This window comes from Oryctolagus cuniculus, chromosome 11 (genome assembly GCF_051225735.1).
Source record: "Oryctolagus cuniculus isolate XC-2025 breed Fujian yellow rabbit chromosome 11, ASM5122573v1, whole genome shotgun sequence".
NCBI classification, from domain to species: domain Eukaryota; kingdom Metazoa; phylum Chordata; class Mammalia; order Lagomorpha; family Leporidae; genus Oryctolagus; species Oryctolagus cuniculus.
In genome coordinates this window covers 28,975,405-28,987,417 of record NC_142877.1, presented here as the reverse complement: position 1 = coordinate 28,987,417, position 12,013 = coordinate 28,975,405, and the positions used below count along the sequence as shown (strand labels likewise).

The 12,013-nt window shown below is 57.3% G+C and overlaps 1 protein-coding gene across 15 annotated transcripts in view; it reads left to right on the top strand.

Annotated features, from left to right (window-relative positions):
- Nucleotides 1-7,852, top strand: part of SIGLEC1 (sialic acid binding Ig like lectin 1) — a 35,097-nt gene extending 27,245 nt beyond the window's left edge. For 13 of the 15 annotated variants that reach the window (XM_070052019.2, XM_017341749.4, XM_017341747.4 and 10 more), the window contains 12 exons: nt 1,041-1,301; nt 1,426-1,737; nt 2,587-2,838; nt 3,109-3,378; nt 3,467-3,718; nt 4,021-4,323; nt 4,864-5,124; nt 5,809-6,111; nt 6,323-6,425; nt 6,633-6,696; nt 6,793-6,865; nt 7,370-7,852. In XM_070052019.2, the coding sequence (XP_069908120.2) occupies nt 1,041-1,301; nt 1,426-1,737; nt 2,587-2,838; nt 3,109-3,378; nt 3,467-3,718; nt 4,021-4,323; nt 4,864-5,124; nt 5,809-6,111; nt 6,323-6,425; nt 6,633-6,696; nt 6,793-6,865; nt 7,370-7,377 (2,462 nt within the window). In that variant the 3' untranslated portion in view covers nt 7,378-7,852. Of the gene's footprint in view, nt 1-1,040; nt 1,302-1,425; nt 1,738-2,586; nt 2,839-3,108; nt 3,379-3,466; nt 3,719-4,020; nt 4,324-4,863; nt 5,125-5,808; nt 6,112-6,322; nt 6,426-6,632; nt 6,697-6,792; nt 6,866-7,369 lie in introns of those variants that run through there. The other 2 variants (XM_070052022.2, XR_016216660.1) reach the window with 2 other exon arrangements.
- The last annotated feature ends 4,161 nt before the right edge of the window (nt 7,853-12,013 follow it).

Here is a 12,013-nt window from a genome sequence, read left to right as displayed (position 1 = left end):
AGGAGGCTCTCGTGGGGAACTTTCTGCCAGAAAACTTACTTTAGGTAATAATTTTGTTTCAAAGTAAACATCCTCATAGAAACTTAATATGCATGTATGTGAATTATGCATGCATGTATACATGTATGTGTTTGTAAACAGATAAGTAGTCTTACATATAAGATATGGAAGATAAGCCAGGAAAAGAGAAAGATAATACCCATAGTGCAAAGGCCAGAGAAAAATGCAGGCTTCTTCTCCCACAGTGACCAAGAGCATCCATTCTGGGACATTGACCTGAGCCTTGTTTCTGTGACTCTTTTCTTATTTATCATACCCACTTCATAGCTTTCATGCCCATTTCACAGGCAGAGAAAGCAAGGCTCAGAGTTTTAGGAGCTCATGGTCACTTGACTAGCAGTTAGCTCTGGACTAGCTCAGCTCTGGCTTCAGGTGGGCCTCTGTCCTCGTTCACCACCCCAGCTGTCCCTGCACCTCACTCCTCCTACCCTCGTCTCCTGCTTCAGAGCCATAGGCTGACAAGGAGCTGCCCTCTGCCCTGTTTCTGGGCTCTCGGGCCTGGAGCTTAGATGCAGAGCTGGGCCAGAGAGGGCTAGAGAGAACTCAAGGTCGTCCAGCTGCTAATCTCCCCTTCAAGTCCATGGTCACTCAGACTGAGTCCAGCTTATGGCCAGGATAATGGCCTTGGTGCAACCTAATCCCTCCTGTTTCAGCGCTTTGGGAGTGGGACCAGCACTTGTCAAGAGCTGACTCATACGGGCGCCGTGCCTGGCACCAGGGTTACAGGTCACATAAGCCCAGCTCCTACCAGGCACACCCTCTGGTGGGCGAGGTTGATGGACAGAGCCATCCTGTAATTCCAGGGGGTGCGCGGTAACAGCCGAGACAGAGCAGTGTGGGGAGCTGGAAGGGGGAGGCAGAGGCAGGAGCTGAAGTAGGCCCAGGGTGGCAGTCTGGAGGGAATAAAGGATTGGGGTCCTGCAGTCCCAGACGGGGGGGTGGGGTGGAGAGCACTCACTGCTATTGGTTTCTCCTTGCAGGAGCCTGGGTCCAGGTGTCACCATCGCCCGAGCTCCAGGAGGGCCAGGCTGTGGTCCTGAGCTGCCAGTTACCCACGGGGATCCCTGATGGGACCTCGTACCGCTGGTATCGGGATGGCCAGCCCCTCCAGGACGCGAGCTCGGCCAAGCTCCACTTGGCAGCCGTCACTCCAACACAAGCTGGAGCCTACCACTGCCAAGCCCAGGCCCCAGGCTCGGCCACCACAAGCCTGGCTGCCCCTGTCGTCCTCCACGTGTCCTGTAAGGTCGTCTTCCTGTCATGGAGGGAGGGGCGCCCCAGCCCAGGCTCTGCCCCTGAGACACAGCCTGGATAAGGGAACACGGTGGTCAGGTCCTGACCATCCCTGCACCAACCCCCATATAGATGCCCCGCGCCAGGCCACGCTCACTGCTCTGATGGACACAGGCCCTGGGCGAATGGGCCTCCTTGTGTGCCGTGTGGACAGTGACCCTCCAGCCCAGCTGTGGCTGCTCCATGGGGACAGTCTGGTGGCCTCTACTGCCCAAGGCGTGGGTGAGCTTGCGAGCAGCTCTCTCCGGCTGCAGGTGGCTGTGGCCCCCAACATGCTGCGCCTGGAGATCCATGGGGCCGGGCTGGAGGACGAGGGCATCTACACCTGTGAGGCCACCAGCACCCTGGGCCAGGCTTCCGCCTCGGCCAACTTCGATGCAGAGGGTCAGTGTGTAGCCGAGTGTGTGTGTTTGTCTGTGTGTGTGTGTGTGCACGCGGCATGGGGAGGAGGTGGGAGATGGTTTTAGAAGCCTGGGAGCACAAGGGTGGTCTCCATTCCCTCCCTTGCTCAGGGCACTACTTCCCAGACTGTGGTTTCATAGGAGAGTCTTTCCTATTTTTATTTTTAAATTAATTAATTTGAGAGGAAGAGCAGCTGAGAGACAGAGACAGAGACAGAGCGAGATCTCCCATCTGCTGTTCTACTCTCCAAATGCTTGCAACAGCCAGGGCTGGGCCAGGCCAAAGCTGGGAGCCAGGGACTCCATCCAGGTTTCCCACGTGGGTGGTAAGGAATCAGCTACTTCAGCCATCACTGCTGCCTCCCAGGGTGCTCATTAGCAGGAAGGTGGGATTGGGAGGGAAGCAGGAACTCGAACGCAGGCAGTCCACTGTGGGAAGTGGCCATCCCGAGTTGCAGCTTCATTGCTAGTCTACACACCTGATTCCTGAAAAGCCTTTTTAAACACAGGATTTTACATGGGCGCCCAGTGGGTAAAGCTAATAGGAAAAGTGTCTCAAGGAGAAACCGCAGCAGGGCAGGGGAGGCCTGTGCTCCTCCCACTGCCCTCCCCCAGGGCCAGGGAGCAATGCAGGGCTCACCAGGGTTCCCCTTGGGACTACTCGAGAGAGTGCATCATTTCCTAGGCCCTGAGTCCCATTTACAGGTGGGCCGCCTGAGGCCACGGCGCTCCCCAGCGGCAGGGCGACTTGTTGTCTGCATGGAGACAGGCGGCTTGCCTTACATGGCCTAGCACCCTCACTGGTGTCTTCATGCCTTCCCTCTCTCGCCAGCTGTGAGCGTGCAGGTGTGGCCCAAGGCCACTGTGCAGGAGGGGCAGCTGGTGAACCTGACCTGCCTCGTATGGACCTCCCGCCTGGCCCAGCTCACCTACACGTGGTATCAGGATGGGCAGCAGCGCCCAGGTGCCCGCTCCATCCTCCTGTCCAATGTCACAGTCACCAACGCTGCTTCCTACCGCTGCAGTGTGGAGTCCATTGGCAGGGCACCTCGCCTCTCCAGACCTGTCACCCTGGATGTCCTCTGTGAGTCTGCTTAGATGCAGGGGGGGCTGCAGGGAATGGCAGGAGCACACAGGGGTCAGGGTGCAGCCGGGGCCCATGGGTAGCCAGCTCAGCCACGCTGTACCCAGCCAGCCAATGGAATCAGAGTGGAAGGCTGAAGGGGCTGGGTCCTCTCTGGGCAGAGGAGTTGTGCCCCCAGATTGGGCAGCTGGGAGGTCCTTGGGATGAGGAGCCATGGCCTTCCTGGCCTCCTCTGGGATGGCACCTTGTATGCTTTGTGTGTCTGGGCAGACGCCCCCCGCAGCCTGCACCTGACCTACCTCCTGGAAAGCCGTGGCGGGCAGATGGCCCTGGTACTGTGTACTGTGGACAGCCGCCCACCTGCTCAGCTGACCATCAGCCGCGCTGGCCGCCTCCTGGCCTCCTCCACCCCAGCCTCAGTCCCCAACACCCTGCGCCTGGAGCTGCGGGAGCCCCAGCCCAGTGACGAGGGTCTCTACAGCTGCTCGGCCCAGAGCCCTCTGGGCCAAGTCAACGCATCCCTGGAGCTGCGCCTAGAGGGTGAGGTGGGCCCAGGCCAACCCCACAGGCATAGGAATTCACTGTGGCATCTGGCTGGGCCCAGCTGACCATGGCCTCATTGGTTCAGGCGTGCAGGTGACCCTGGTCCCGTCGGCCAGTGTGCCCGAGGGGACTCCAGTCACAGTGACCTGTGAGGACCCCACCGCTCACCCACCCACCCTCTACGTCTGGTACTACAATGGTCGTTGGCTACAGGAGGGGCCGGCCGCTTCACTCACCTTCCCTGTGGCCATGCGGACTCACACAGGAGCCTACTCCTGCCAGGTCCAGGATGCACAGGGCACACGCAGCTCGCGGCCTGTGGCCCTGCAAGTTCTCTGTGAGAGGGGATCCTTGGTGGGCGCTGCCTGGGGTGAGGGTGGTGGAGGGTGCTTCTAGGCCTGTGAGTGTGGGCATGGGCACGGGACTGCAGTGGGTGCAGGAAAGGGCATTCCAGGCCAGGAGGACACAGGTGATGAGGAAAGACACCCAGTGACCCAACAAACCCAGCCTCCAGGACTCCTGAGAAGGCACCACTTCCAGGGAGGGATCACCTGTTTCTTGCCAACCCCAGGCCAGCGGGCATCGGGGAGGACACAGTGCCTAGGCAAGGCCTGCATCTGTGCCCTGCCCTGCCCCCAGATGCCCCTCGGGACGCTGTCCTGTCCTCCTTCTGGGACTCCAGGGCTGGTCCCATGGCCGTGATACAGTGCACAGTGGACAGCGAACCACCTGCTGAGCTGGCCCTGTCCTGTGATGGTAAGGTGCTGGCCACCAGCCATGGGATGACTGGCTCAGCACTGGAGATGGGCCATGTCCAGGTGGCCCGCAACGCCCTGCGGCTGCAGGTGCAAGATGTACCTGCAGGTGACAACAGCACCTATGTCTGCACGGCCCACAACCTGCTGGGCTCAGCCAGCACCACTGGACAGCTGCAGGCCACAGGTGAGCAGGAGAGGGGGTTGGAGAAGCGGGCTTGGGGCTTGAACTCCCACTGGGGGGCGCTGTGTGACCTGAAGGGGTGCCAGACAGCCCTACCTTGAGAAACCTAATCTGAGGGAGGAGGCACAGCTCCCCCTACAGGCGGTGTCCAGCAGGCTGCCCTTGGGGCACAAGATGTTGCAGTGTACAAGGAGGGCATTGGTGGCGGGAGAAATGTGACCCTGCATTCACAGCCCTGCCCTGAGCAAGCCTGAGTGGAGAGCCGTAACCTCAGGGAACCCAGTCTGAGGGCAAGACATAGCTTTGCCCATCAGAAAGCTGGTCTCCCTGTCTTGGGAGGTCCAGTGCACGGAAGAGGGGTAGCAGCCCCATTCTCAATGTCAGTCTGAAGGGGGAGACATACTCTCACCCTAGAGGCTCAGATCCCAAGCCAGATGGAGCTCTCCCCACAATGCACAGCGACACCTCACGCACCCAGGGCTTGCCCAGAGCTCTGTGTCCTGCAGGCCTGCAGCTCCTGACCACCTCCATCCTGACCCACAGGTGTGCGTGTGGTGGCTGAACCAGGCCTGGAGATGCCCGAGGGCGCAGCACTGAATCTGAGCTGCCACCTCCCTGGTGGCCCCAGGCCTGTGGGCAACTCCACCTTCACATGGTTCTGGAATGGCCGGCCCCTCCAGGTGGAGCCCCTGCCCACGCTCACCTTCAGCCACGTGGCCCGGGCCCAGGCTGGCCTGTACCACTGCCGGGCAGAACTCCCCACGGGGACTGCAGCCTCTGCTCCAGTCATGCTCCACGTGCTCTGTGAGTGTGGAACCTGCCCCGGCCCCAGCTCCCCACATCTCACAGGGCCACCCCAGCTCTCCCTGCCCCGCTGTCTGCAGAGAGCAGGGCTCCGCAGGCGTGGAGTGCTGGCCTGGAATCCCAGAGTTGGCTCTCCCACCAACTGTCGTGTGGCCCTGTGCATTTGTGCCTTGGTTTTCCCACCTGGAAAGTGGAGCACACATGGGCCCCCCTCCCGTGAAGAGCATGGGAGATAAAGCAGGCTGAGCACATGCCGCATGATAGGGCCCTCATGGGCTCCCGCCTGCTTCCTTCCTCACCAGGGACCACTCTGTATCTGTCCGCTATGGCTCCATAAAAAGTGCCCCCCCAAAAAACCTCTGTGCTCAAACAACAGCTCACAGTACTGCAGGCGAGAGGTCCGCTCTGGGCACAGCCAGGCAGTGAGTACCCTCATGGGTCTCACTCCAGCGACTGCCAGGGACTGGGGCTCAGCTGAGGCGGCTGCTCATGCCCCATGTGCCCAGAAGCGAGCAGATGCTGTGGGGCCTCTGGAGGTCACTTTTTCTACCCCCCAATTGGTCACAGCGGTCACAGACTCAAGGAGTGAGGAAACAGTCTCTGCCTGGTAGCTGAGGACTGAGAAAAATCGCTGTGCTTGGGGCCAGAGGGGCAGGAAGTCGAGGTCTCGCTTCCTCCCTGCAGACCCTCCCACCACGCCCACCTTGACGGTCTTCGTGGAGCCCGAGGGTGGCCTCCAGGGCATCCTGGACTGCCGAGTGGACAGCGAGCCCCCCGCCAGCCTGACCCTCCACCTCGGCAGCCAACTGGTGGCCTCCAGCCAGCTGCGGAGTCCCCCTGCCCAGGGGTATCTCCGCATCTTGGCCTCGCCCAACGCGCTGAGGATGGAGGTGGAGGAGCTGCGGCCCAGCGACCAGGGGGAGTATGTATGCTCTGCCTCCAATGCCCTGGGCTCCAGCTCTGCCTCCGCCTACTTTGGGACCAGAGGTAAGGGACTGGGGCGCCATCTGCAGGCCACTCTGCAAGGGGCCAAACTCTCAGGTCCAAGGCTGCCATCCTTGAGCCCTCCGTCTGTCCTCTGGGCTAAACGGCTTGACTGGAGCTCCCTAGCATGGAGGGCTGCAAGGAGAATGTAGGGGTTAGGATGGAGGCGGCCCGTAGCCATGACTGCCCCCTCAGCTCCTCCTCTGTGTTCCAGCTCTGCACCAGCTGCGCTTGTTCCAGCAGCTTCTCTGGGTCCTGGGACTGCTGGCGGGCTTCTTTGGTCTGCTGTTGGGCCTTGGGACCTGCTATGTCTGGAGGTGGGTCGGCGGGAGGAATGGGCCCAGCGACCACCACCCCTGACTCCAGTGTCCCCCACATCCTTTAGGGGAACCTCCCTCTGCCAGTTTCACGGCTGTATCCTTCTTAGCCAACTCCTCCTAAGTAGGAATCCTCTCTAGAATCGCCTCTCATCCATCTTGCTGTCATTGTGTTCTTTCCTTCTCTCTGCCGTGATGGTGTTGAAGAAGTGACTGGGGAGGAAGAAAGATAAAATGCCCCACTGCCCTCAGGGCTCCCCCGTTGTGTACAGTGAGCAGCCTGGGGCCACCTGTGGGAAGGGGAGGGGAGTGGGGGGCAGGTGGTGGGGAGGAAGGGGCTCTCTGAGTTGCACTCCTGACCTTGCAGAACAAGACGTTCTCATCAGCTGAGCCGGGGCAAGAACTTAGTGGAGATGGCTTCTCAGAAGGACAACACACAGGTATGGGTTCCACACACACAGGCACACGAAGGCACAGCATCCAGCTAACCCTCGGGGCCCAGGCTGGCTTCCAGCGACTGTGCTCACTTACAGGGTGGTGCCTGGGCCAGGGGGAGGTTGGGGAGAGGGCACAGGGAGCCAGGGCCCCCTGGAGATGGGGAGCACCGTCTTCCTGCCATGGGGAGAGCATCCCCAGGTGTGCAGGTGGCTGAGTGACCTGGGCTCTTTCTGGATTCAGCAGCTTCCCCTCTGCTTCCAAGAATCATTTTCTGCTCCCTCCATTTTTGTTCTGAGATCTCTCTTCCCCTGTCCTGAGCCTGCCGGTCACCTGAGCAGGGGTGATAATCTGTTTCCCCATGCCCGTGGAGGGCTGCAGGGCGCAGCCACAGACACACACTGCCACTCAGCCCCTCTGGTCCCCTGACCTCAGGCTGAGGCTTGGGGACCCGGGGGCAACCCGTGTTCCCAGAGTCCTCCAGTGACCACGGTTTTCTCTGTGGGAAGTTGTTTGATCCTGATGCATCCTCCTGTGGGACCTCGTGCAGTGCTCCACTCCTAGGCTGAGCAGGAGGAGGAGGTGGCCACACCAGAGCTGACTCGGGCCCCGGGCATGTGAACAAGGCACCCGCCTACCTCTGCACAAACAGCACTGTGATTTCTGCCTCTCTGTGACCTGACTCTGAGCCTCTGGCCCCCAAGAAAAGTGGGGGAGTGACAGGAGGGAGTGAGCCCCAGTCTCCGAGGGGCATGTTGTTGACACTGGGGGCCTCTGAGGAGAACGGAATCCATCTCGTTGTCTCTCTCCTCTGGACCCCTCCTGCAAGCAGGCACTGCCCCTTCACGCCTTTTCCTCACCCTGGATGTCTGGGATGGCTTGGAACAGAAGGGGAGAAGGCTGCGGGCTCACAGACCTACCTCCTCTGTGCTGGACACAGTCTAGGTCAGGCTGCTCTCATCGGAGACCAAATACAATGCCTTCCACTTCCACGTGCCGGGGTCTTAGTTTTCTCTCCCATGTGAGACTGGGGGTGTGATGGCAGTGCGAGGTGTTGGGGCTCAGGGGACTTCCTGCTTTTTCTCCATCCCTAAAACATTGCCCTTGATTGGCTCTGCTGTGTCCACTGAGTCCCTTCAGTGGGAACCGGGAAGAATGGACATAGAAGGTCAGAGCCCCAAAGTTGCACACAGCATTTCTGCTCACTTCTCATTGGCTAGAGTTTAGTCACATGGCCGCTTTAAGCCGCAAGAGAGGCTGGGAAATGCAATTTCTATTTAGAACCCCGAGTACCTGTGACTATTCTATTGCTAAAGGCCTCTCCACTATGCACTTATCCATGGGACTTTCGACATGGACGGGAATGCTACCAGCAAGCCACATTCTGTCTCGGTGCCCATCTACTGGAGATTAGGGTGTGGCTATTGTGATCATGGACTTCCTGGAGGAGGTGGCCCTTTCACACAGTGAGAGTGAGGAAATCAAGGGTTGGTGTCCTGGAGAGGGGGCCTGTCAGACAATGGGGACCCTGGAGGAAGAGGTGCCCCTATTCCCACCACCAACCCAACTTCAGGTATGTTAAGGGACAGAGCAAGCTGCACCAGCTCAGCTTCTTTCAAGCAGGACACCGATGTCATCAGCGTCCCAGTTCTGCCCCAGGTGCATCCTCCTCCGTGACCCAGTGAGCTCCTGTCCTTTTCCTGGAGGTCCCTGCCAGAGGCTGTTAGCGAGGATGGGGGCTACCCAGAGGAGATCAGGGACTGTGAAGAGCCAACTCCCAGTGGGCCAGGGCCTCCCCTGTGGCCAGGAAGCGATGGTGGGAGAAGCAAAGAGCCCAGGCTCAAGGATTTGGGTGGAGAAACGTGGAGAGTAGTTGGTGCAGGACCAGTGGGCTGGAGGCAAGTCGGAGGTCAGGTGAGCTTTGTGGGCTGAGGCTGCACCCTTACTCCTTCCAGGCCCCCTCCCTGCCTGTGTGTGGCTGTCAGACTTTCTGGCAGTCTGTCCCACATGTCCTTCCCATAACCATCCATCCTGTGACGCAGGGTGGGTCTCTTTCTTGCAACTCAACCTGTGGGGCCAGAACCCAGAGCACTCCGTTGTCGGTGGGATTCATTCTCGGAGACCACCTGCAGGAGGCGGGAGTAGGGCCGGGGTGGGGCAGATCTCATGACATTTATTGCAGACTGCCTTCCCGCTCTGAAGCTCTGACTGTGTGCTTCTCACGCACAGCGACCAGCACACATTAGGGGAGCACTTAAGATGCACTTGGTTGTTTTAGGTCATTGTCAAGTGGGAAAGCCTGGGCTAAATCCTGAGGTAGGACAAGGGGAGAGTAGGCAGAGATGGCCCAGTGTTTGGGGCTGTCTGGGGAAGCGAGGGCAAGGGCGAGGGAGGACCACAGCTGGCTGCAGAGGGGTGGCTACTGGGGGATTTGGGAACTTTGACTTGAAAGGCTCCTTCTCTCCCTGAACCTCCAAGGGATGGGTGCCCACCTGGGACTGGAGGGTTCTCAGAGCACCAGTGGTCTGAAGTGCCAAAAACTTTTAAGCTTTTCACTGAAGTGTGACACACACAGAAAAGGGCACACACTGTAAGTGTGCAGCTCAGTGACTTTCTGCAAGTGACCACACCCATGGGCCCAGCTCCCAGATCAGCAAACAGACCAGGCCGGCACCGCGGCTCACTAGGCTAATCCTCCACCTAGCGGCGTGGCACACCGGGTTCTAGTCCCGGTTGGGGCACCAGATTCTGTCCCGGTTGCCCCTCTTCCAGGCCAGCTCTCTACTGTGGCCCAGGAAGGCAGTGGAGGATGGCCCAGGTGCTTGGGCCCTGCACCCCATGGGAGACCAGGATAAGTACCTGGCTCCTGCCTTCGGATCAGCGTGGTGTGCCGGCCGCAGCGCGCCAGCCATGGTGGCCATTGGAGGGTGAACCAATGGCAAAAAGGAAGACCTTTCTCTCTCTCTCTCTCTCTCACTATCCACTCTGCCTGTCAAAAAAAAAAAAAAAAAAAAAAAAAAAGGCAAACAGACCAGAGTCCACCTCACAGCCCTCCTGGTCATGGTCCCCAGTGGTCACTTCTACCTTGATGTCTAACATCAAGGATTTCATTTGGCTGCATATGAACTTTATATAAATGGAATCATACAGCATATGTGAAAGCTTATGAGAACTTTAAAAACATTTGATAATGTCTATGAAAGCTGAGGGGCAGGCATTTAGCCTAGTGGTTCAGGTGTCCCTTACTGGAGTACCTGGGTTTGATTCCCAGCTCAGGTTCCTGACTCCAGATTTCTGCTAATGCAAACCACGGGAGGCAGCAGTCATGGCTCAATTAGTTTGGTCCCTGCCACCCACGTGGGAGGCCTGGATTGAGTTCTTGGCTCCCACTTTGGCCTCAGTGTAGCCCCAGACATACAGGCATTTGGAGAGCCAACCAGTGGATGGAAGCTAGCTTGCTCGCGCTCTCTCTGCTTCTGAAATAACTGAGTAAAACATTTACTTTGATCAGGATGATAATGAGGCTGCTACAGTCCTCCTAGAATGGCTGAGACTAAGCAGATTGACAACACTAAGTGTTGGCGAGGACGGGGAGGAGCAGGAACTCGCAGACACTGTTGGTTAGGGTGTAAAATGGTGCAGCCGCTTCAGGAAAACAGTTTGAGGTCCTCTCTTTATGCCTTTCCCATATGCTGGTGCAATTCTACTTCTCGGTTGTTATAAGGAACGAAAACATGTTCATACAAAGACTCATCCAGCAATTTCACGGCAGCTGTATTTATAACCACACCAAACTGGGAAAGAACCCGCGCGCCTCACTGGTGAAAGAGAAGCTGGGCTTTGCCCGTGCCATGGAAACACCACTCAGAAATGGGAAGGAACAAGACACTGATACATAAAATGACTCTCCAAAACATCACAAAGCAGGCAGAGTGTAGACACAAAACAGTTCCTGCGTGGGAGTCTGTCTCCATCAAGTTCTAGAACAGACAACGTACAAAAAGAAAGTGGATTAGCAGCTGCCTGGGGTTGGGAGTGGGGGAGGCTGACTGGGAAGCGGCACAAGGGGGATTTTTCTGGGTGATAGAAATGCGTATTTTTATATATAAAATTTTATTTTAACTAATTTATTTATTTAAGAGAGAGAGTGAGCTCCTCCATTGGTTCACTTCCCAAATGCCTGCCCTGGCTTGAGACAAGGAGCCACAGATGCAATCCAGGTTTCACATTATTTGAAAGGCAGAGAAATAAAGAGCTCCCATCTTTTTTTTTTTTTTTTTAATTTGACAGAGTTATAGACAGTGAGAGAGAGAGAGAGACAGAGAGAAAGGTCTTCCCTCCATTGGTTCACTCCCCAAATGGCCGCCATGGCCAGCACTGCGCTGATCCGAAGCCAGGAGCCAGGTGTCTCTTCCGGGTCTCCCATGTGGGTGCAGGAGCCCAAGCACTTAGGCCATCCTCCACTGCCCTCCTGGGCCACAGCAGAGAGCTGGACTGGAAGAGGAGCAACCGGGACTAGAATCTGGCACCTGTATGGGATGCCAGCGCCGCAGGCAGAGGATCAACCAAGTGAGCCACGGTGCTGGCCCCAAGAGCTCCCATCTACTAGTTCACTCCCCACTCCCTAAACAGCTGGGGATCAATCCAAGTGCCCCATGTGGCTGGCAGGGATACAATTACTTAATTCATCAGTGCTGCCTCCCAGCCTCTGCCTTAATAGGAATGCTGGAGTAAGGAGCGGGAATTGAACCCAGGTACTCTGATGTGGGGCTCCAGTGTCTTAGCTGCAAGGCTAGAAGTCCACTCCCAAAAATTTTAACCTCGATTATGGTAACAGCTACACCAGTATACACGGTTATCAGAACTCATCTAACTGTGCATTTTTAAATAAGATCATTGTATGTAAATTATGCCTTCATAAAGTTGATGTGCAAGCCTAAAATAATAATACGAATAAGCATAAGAGTAACAATACTCAGGACTCTCTAAATGCAATAATATCCAAGGTATATTAAGGGAAAAAAGCAAGCTGCAGGAAAAAAAAATGTTAATAAGAGAACATGGGTGGCTGTTTGACCTGGTCGTTAGAACAGCAGTTAAGATTTTTTCCTCCCAGCTCCACTCCTGATTCCAGCGTCCTGCTAACACACACA